The sequence below is a fragment of the Agelaius phoeniceus genome, chromosome 1 (assembly GCF_051311805.1).
Source record: "Agelaius phoeniceus isolate bAgePho1 chromosome 1, bAgePho1.hap1, whole genome shotgun sequence".
NCBI lineage: Eukaryota > Metazoa > Chordata > Aves > Passeriformes > Icteridae > Agelaius > Agelaius phoeniceus.
Genome location: NC_135265.1, coordinates 120764881 through 120772785, shown reverse-complemented (window position 1 = coordinate 120772785; position 7905 = coordinate 120764881). Strand labels below are relative to the sequence as shown.

At 49.6% G+C, this 7905-nt stretch overlaps 1 protein-coding gene across 1 annotated transcript; it reads left to right on the top strand.

The window, feature by feature from the left end:
- The first annotated feature begins 155 nt into the window (after nucleotides 1–155).
- PRDM14 (PR/SET domain 14) lies at nucleotides 156–7047 on the top strand. The gene is given in 7 exon segments (XM_077191339.1): nucleotides 156–393; nucleotides 484–736; nucleotides 977–1280; nucleotides 1458–1728; nucleotides 3247–3449; nucleotides 4715–4816; nucleotides 6820–7047. Coding segments are annotated over 7 exon segments (1599 nt in total).
- Nucleotides 7048–7905: the final 858 nt, after the last annotated feature.

Genomic DNA, 7905 nt, shown 5'->3' with positions numbered 1-7905 from the left:
CCGCCCCGCCGATATAGCCGCGGGGGGCCGGCAGGGCCCGCCCGCCCCGACGGCGAAGGGCAGCTCCCGCACCTCCGTCCCGCCCCGCAGAGCGACCCCGCGCCGGCAGCACCCAGGTGTCTGCCCCCCTGCTTCCCGGCCCGGCTCTTCCCGACATGGCTCTGTCCCTGGCCGGCGAGTCGGTCCCCGGAGACGGCGGAGACTCATTCGGGATAAGCCCCGCCGGCCTCACCTCCTACTACCCCTCTTTTCTCCCATCCGCCCATTACTTCGAGACGGCCCCCGACTTCTTCCAGCCCCTGAAACCCATGGGCGAGCTGGTTTCCTCCCCTCCGCCTCTGCCTCCATTCACCTTCAGCAGGGTCCCCGCTTTTCTGAGCCAGCCGCCCCCTCTGCCCCCCGACCCTTTCCCCAGCCTTCCTTTGCCCGTCTACACCAGGCTGCCGGCCCCCTTCCCTCCCAGCGAGGGCTCGGCCCTCGGGACGGGGGCGCCGGGGTCGCTCTCGCCGCCGTACCCGAGCCCCCCGCGCAGGGCTGCCCGCAGCCCGGGGGCAGACGGGGCGGCGGGGCAGAGCTACAGGTACCACTTCACCGAGGAGGAGCTCAACGCGGTGCTCTACGGGGCGCTCCGGAGCAGCCAGCCCACCGGGAATCTCCACGCCATCTCGGGGCTCCGGGTGTCCCCCGCCAGCTCGGGTAAGGGGGTGTTTGACGGCGGCGAGAGGGGCACAGGGTGGCTCTGGGCGGCAGGTCGCTCCTTGCAGCCAGGTGTGCGGGAGGGTTCGGGAACAGTCCCAGAAGGGATGCAGGCAGCCAGGCTCAAGGGGCATCGCCGGGGGCACGTCGGACTTATTTTCCCTATGGTTTTCTTGCGTTACGAGCCCACACCTGGAAAAAGCTGGGGGGTGATTCGGGCTGCGGCCTTTGTCGGGGAGGTAGGACCCGCTCCTGCAGGGCCGGTGCCGTGCTGAACAAGGGGTTCTTCTTCTGCAGGCGCTGCGGACTCGGCCGCCCCGCTGCTGGACCGGGACTCGCTGCAGCTCCCCGAAGGTAGGTAGGTGTCCCGGAGCGCCCGCGCCCGCCCGCCCGCCCGGGCCGTGCTCAGCCCCCTGTCCCCCGCAGGGCTCTCGGTGCTGCGGGTGGCCTACGGGGACGTGTCTCAGCTTGGAGTCTTCTGTACGGACCCCATCCCGAAAGGAGTCCGCTTCGGCCCTTTCCAAGGCAAAGTGGTCAACACGAGCGAGATCAAGACTTACGACGACAACTCGCTGATGTGGGAGGTAGCGGAGGCACCGTCGGGCTCACCCCGCACCTCCAGCGCGGGGCCGGGGCGAGGTTTTTGGCGTCCCCTCTACCGTAGCCTGCAAGAGGGGCTCGGCCCAGTGTGGGTGGTGGGACTGGTGAGAACGGGACGTGCTCGGAACGTCAAACCTGATCCTTTTTTCTCTGCTCGCCAGATCTTTGAATACGGTGGCCTGAGCCACTTTATCGACGGGAAGGGCGCCGCTGGCAACTGGATGTCCCTGGTGAACTGCGCCAGGTTCCCCGAGGAGCAGAATTTGACGGCTATCCAGTGCCAGGGACAAATCTTCTACGAGACCTGCAAGGAAATCTTCCCGAACCAGGAGCTGCTGGTGTGGTACGGCGATTGCTACGTGCAATTTCTGGGCATCCCCATCAGCTTGAAGGGCATGGCGGAGGGGAAGAAACCCCCGCAGCATCCCGAAGGTGAGCCTGCCAGCAACCCCTTGAGCAACACTGCCCCTTATTCCCACGGACGTGTTCCTGGCCTGGATTAGATTCACACGAGGGGAGGTAAAGAAACACAAGCAGCAGCGTTGTCCAGCCGTTTTACTTTAAAGGCTTCCCAGACCCAGCGATGAGGCGGTGGTGGGTGACCGGTCCTGCCGCGAGGGCGGTGGCAGTCTGTCCCTCGGGTCTGTCCGGCCGCCCTCCCAGGGAGCCGATCCCCGACCGCCCCTTCCTGCGGCATCCAGCACCCCGAAGCAGCAGCTTCCCCTCGGCACCGGGAATCGGGGGTTTGCATCGAGGGCTGCCGGCAGCGCGGAGCAAGAGGCTCCTCTTTCTTCTGCCGTCAGTCCGCTCCCAGTCCGCGGTTCCTCGGGGAGTTTGAAGTGTTGTTTGGTCTGACGATTGTAAAACATCTGGTGGTCCTGGGCAGAGCTTGCCTCGGCCCCGCAGCGCCCCTGTTCAGGGTCTCGTTTTGGGAGGAGATGGGCTTTTCGGGGTTTTTCCACTTCTGGTCCTATTTTCATCTCAGGATTGCACACCTGACTTTCGTGTGATTAACGCTCTCAGTAAATGAGGCAGGCTGAAGTCGTTCCGATCCCGTAATGCCAGTATTGCTTGCAAAAGAAATGCCAAATGCACTTACTGCATTTGACAGTGAGCGGAGAGTACTTCTACTTGTAAAGAACAGAAAGTATGATCTTACAAGCAAAACTTATGTATGGAGTAAACAGATTTGTGCCGGTGCGGGAGAAAAGTTGGAGTAGGGAAGGGATGGGTCAGCCGGCTGCAGCAGAAAGTGAGAGAAGCAAATTTCCATGAAAATTTGGCATAGTAAATTATGTACCTGTTGTCTTGAAGTGTCTAATTCAGACAGATGCTGAATTGTTCATTTCCTCTTATAGCTTAAGCTAAAGCCAATTTTACTAAAGACAGAAAAGAATGTATAAACGCCTGAAAAATTTCTGGTGTTTTTCCTAAATTCACTGGTAAAAAATGAATTGAAATTTTTTAAAAGTCAAATAAATATGTTATTTTGTTCAATAGTTATTTGAAAACGATAGAAAAGGTGTGCATTTTTTTTTCCCTTTGGAATGGTGGGTAAAATTTGCGGACAATTCTTAATAAGAAATGTCTCACAATGGTTGCATACGGGGAGAAGTTTTTATGTGGGACTCTGAGTTGTTTCTTTACATGTTTTCTTGCTATTTATGGATATACAAGGATGAAATTCTGGTTTTGGTGAAGTTAGTAGCTAAACAGAATAATTTTGGCAGACTGTGGGCTGTCGTTTGTTCCCCTCCTTTTAAAAGGCAAGGGGAGCCCTGCGAACGCTCAGGAGACGCGGCACATATTTTAATGATATTGGCAGCATCAATTCACAGTCGTTGCCCTCTCAGACTTGAAATTCCCAGCTCTGACAAGGATGCAGATTTGATCTGAATCCCTTTTGCCGTGGTGTAACGGAGAGGTGGCACTTTCCCTTCTGCTGTACAGAAGCCGGAGAGAGCTTCAAGTGTGAGCGCTGCGGCAAAGTGTTTGCCTACAAGTACTACCGGGACAAACACCTCAAGTACACCCGCTGCGTGGACCAGGGGGACCGCAAATTTCCTTGTCACCTTTGTGACCGATCCTTTGAAAAAAGAGACAGGCTGAGAATCCATATTCTCCACGTTCACGAAAAGCACAGACCTCACAAGGTGAGCCTGCTCCCGGGTCTCTCTGCAGTCACTGGCTCTTCTGAGGGTACTTATTATTAAGTCTTTTTTTTGGTCCAGATAAGATGCTGATAACGTTGTTCCTCCTCCAGTTTCCCTGGCAGTTTCCTGGTGGGACTGCTCAGGAAGAGCCTGTCGTGTGCAGCAAAGCTTGGTTAAAGAAATTTAATGGGTTTAGGTTGGGAAAATAAACCCCATAGTTCCAGTTAAAAAAGAAACAAAATTTCTCCTGGGCATTTGGATGATTGCATGTGAGTGTTGCTCCTTTTCTTACACAGTGTGGGGTTAACTTGTATTTTAAGGTGCTTGGCTTGTCCAGGATCAGGGGAGAGATGTCTCATGTCTGTTTCCCACACCCCACCCTTCGGTCTGAGAACCGACCACAGCTTTATCTGTGTCTGTTGGACCAAACAGGGCTTAAAAGTTTTATATTCAGTGTGAAGCAGATTTTCAATTGATGAAAGCAAAACTTTAAAATGCGCTAGTCATCTCCACCCAACACCTTGCTTCTAGCACCAGTTTTCTCTAGCAGCACTGGGAATGGAAAATCTGACTTTTTCTAAAAGCTTGGGAAGGGCAGGTTCTGGTGCTTGAAACTGCACAGTTTAATCAGTCCTCAAAATTTTCCAAATACCTATTTTATAGATCATCCTTCAATGTCTATTTTTTTGAGAAAAAAATATTTTGTAACTAAAATGGCACTATTACAATGTCAGAATATTGGAATGGAATTTGTAACAGATAAAAATATTCCATTAAATATGAGATATTAAATACTATGTAATTCCTTTTCCTTTCCCTTGCCTTGGTAAATTTAAGATTATTTTATTCTTTAGATGGTTTATCTTTTAGGGAAAAAATTAAAGCTGGGACTTGATTTATATATATCTATACGTGAATTTACAGAAATTTTCAGATTTTTATTACTGAAAATCAATATTATCTGTTCTGTAAAATAACAATTTTTATTGAAACAATTTTAGCACAAATTATTTGAAATTTTGCATGGTTTTAATATATATATGTGCATATGCAGGTACATTTGTTCTTAAAACCAGACTAAACTTCTGGGTATTTCAATTTATTGCAGCTTAAAATTGCTATTGTGTTTACACATGAAAACATAAATACATGTGCATGTCTAGATTATATGTAAGAAATGTGAACTTCATCCACGTACTTAATTTTTCCTTTTCACTATGCTGTTACATGCTTCCTTTTAACTTTATTCCTTTTTTTCCCCCCAGTGCTCAGTGTGTGGGAAGAGCTTTTCTCAGTCCTCCAGCCTGAACAAACACATGAGGGTTCACTCTGGGGAGCGCCCCTACAAATGTGTCTACTGCAACAAGGTAAGGCAAAGCCCTGACCCATCCCTCCCTCTGCTGTGCTTTGTTTCTTCTCTTGTTTTCTTTCAAGAAAATGCTTTTTATCGAACTGGTAACCAGATGAGTGGGTGTATATTCTGGGCAGTTGTGAGGTAAGGTGACAGGACTGGATGAGATGAAGAAACAGGGTCTGGTCTCCATCTGACATGGAATTTGTGGTTCATACCAGCACTGTGATCTGCTGCAAAAATAAGGTCTAGGCAAGCTTGAGAGCATTTCAAATACCATCCAAAGCATGCAGCTATATCCACTTCTTCATCAGATAGGTAATTTGTGAATTTGTGCATGCCTACCTTGAAATGTCAAGGTTGTTAATGGGCAGATGGGCATGGAGGTTTCCCTTAAAAAAGAACACAAGGAGAACCATACAGCCCTGATCAAAACTGCACTCTGCTGTTACTGCCCATCACAGCAGGGCTGATTCAGGTGAGCTCTCCCTGTGAAAGTGCTAGCAGCTCTCATGTGCTGGCAGCAAACAGCATGTGGATGCACAGGCTGCTGGAGGATGAATATTGGTAGGGCTCCCAGTGCTGTGGAGTGTCCATGCAAGGCAGAAGCCCCATCAGCAGTGGTAACCTGCTCCTGATTTTGTAGAGAGAGTTTTGGGTATGACTGGCTGGACCAACAAAAAGCTGAAGTGTCCTGCAGAAGTGCCCTTAGAGGAAACTCCTTTTGGCTATTATATTTTTTTGTCTCCCCATGATCATCCTGAACATACTTGTTCTCAGAGATTGTGATGAAATCTCATCCTTAATCTTCTGATCACAAGAGGAGGTGGCAGAGTTTTATGGGTTGCTCTATAAGGAGATCTCTAGGGACACTTGACCAGTCCCCAGCTAGTTCTGGTTGGACTATTGTGGATTGGATCAGATTAAACTGTTTGTCCTCAGGCTGCAGGATGCAGCTATCCTAGGACATAGCCATAATTTCTGAGGCTGGAAAACCAGAGTCTGTTTTAATGAATCCTCATTGACTCCTCCTATGCAATTATGATTCTTTTCCTCTTCTACCTCTAACAGTGGCTTTGCTTTTCCAGCTCCTGTGCTGGAAATCAGTGGTCACTTATTTCAGGAACATTGTGAGATTAAAGGAACAGTGCTGAGTCAGCATCACCATTCTCTCCCCAAAACATATTTTTGCCCTTGATATACACCTCTAAAGACTTATGTTTAGGAGTCTGTGATCTTCTTGTGCTCTAAGGTGAAAGGGTATCTAAGATTGCTGTTTGCCGTGAAAACTTTAAAGAGAGTATTTCTTTTGTGTGGTCTGCAAATAGTGAAGGCCCTGAAATTGTCTCTCTTTGGATAAGAAAAAATGGGGAAAACATGGGCAACTTTACAACATTCCTGCTCAAATTTTAATGAGAGAGTTTTATCCCCCAAATGGAGAAGTCTTTATGACTTTGCTACTCAGAAGTGGTAGTGGTCGGGGAGCAGGCTGGAAACTCTGCCTGCAGAAAGAAAAGAGTATGATGGAACAGGGAAAATGAACCTGTAAATGATGTATGGTGCACTGCATAGATGAATTTTAGCAGCTAAATCCCAAGTCAAAGGTTTAACTTTAAAAACAAAAACTGTAAGGAAAGCCTGCATTATATTTCCCACACAAAAATGAGCTGCACAGCTAATTAGGGTAGTATTGACTTCTTCCCTCTGACATACAGAAGATATTTACTAGTGTCTTTGGCCAGAAATCTTTCTCTGAGTTTCATCTATCTCCATGGACTCAACCACATCTGTATAGCAACAGCTGTTGCCTTCTGATTCCTCCTTGCTAGGAGTTTTCATTATTTTTCCCACTTACCTGAGGAGTGGAAATGTGAGCTATTTAGGACTTAATTTTCAGGGTAACGTGCTTCTGATGGGGTCTGGGTTAGCTGAAGGTGGGGATTACACATCAGTCAAAGCAAATTACTTGCAACTCCATTTCCTTTCCTGCCCTGCCCTTGATGATCCCTGCCTCTCCAGGCATTCACGGCGTCCAGCATCCTGCGCACTCACATCCGCCAGCACTCGGGGGAGAAGCCCTTCAAGTGCAAGCACTGCGGCAAAGCCTTCGCCTCGCACGCCGCCCACGACAGCCACGTGCGGCGCACGCACAGCAAGGACAAGGGCTGCACCTGCTCCGTGTGCGGCCAGCACTTCCCCCAGCAGGAGGATTACAGCTTCCACGTGAAGATTCATGCTGCTCATTAGTCAGGACCCCCAGGGACGTGTCCTGGACCAGCTCATTGTGTGTATCAGTCTGTGTGTATCTGTTTGGGCTGTGTGCGCAGCGCAGGAGGGGACACCTGCAGTGGCTCTTGGGTTGGGTCTGGTCTCTGGACCCAGGGCACATGACTGAGCAAGGGGAACAGGGTACGCCCCCTGATGCCACTCTCTTTCTCTTCCCATACTGTAATCTCTAAAGGCAGGAAGGAATTCTACCTCCCAAAACCCCTTTGTGCAGAAATATCACTGTGAGGAGTGTTTTGCATCTCCAATGCCTGTGGACTGCCTGGTACAATCTGTATCAAGGCTTAGGCTTGTGTAAGGGATGTTTTTATCAGGTGCATTTCTAAAAGCTGATTTAACCTGTTCGTGTTGTTTGGACAGATGACCTCAGTTATATGGCCTACTTACCCTTAACTTGTCTTTTAGTAATGTTCTATTTAAATGTGAACTTCCTCAGAGATACTGGCTGCTGGACCAATGAAGAGCTATTTTAAATCATTTAGCTGCTGGGAGACTGAGAGCTCCAGGACTGTGAGAGCAGCTCCTACAGAGGGTGCTGGATGCAGGTTAACCCAGAGGGAGAGAAGTGGGGCGTTCTAAGTTTTGTCTTGTCAAGAGTTTGGAGGACCAAACATGGTGATATTCCTAAACACCAGTGAACCATTGGGTGGATAATGAGCAGTCAAGTGGCCTCCCAGAGGTGTTTCATTGTAGACTCAGAGCAGGCCAGGGGCAAGCATTATCCCAGCAGTGGGCTCTTCTGGATTTCCCTGAACCTGCCTGGTCCTGGCCAGGTGAATCTTTGCAGTGAACCCTGATATGAAGGGTGGACTTGTCTGC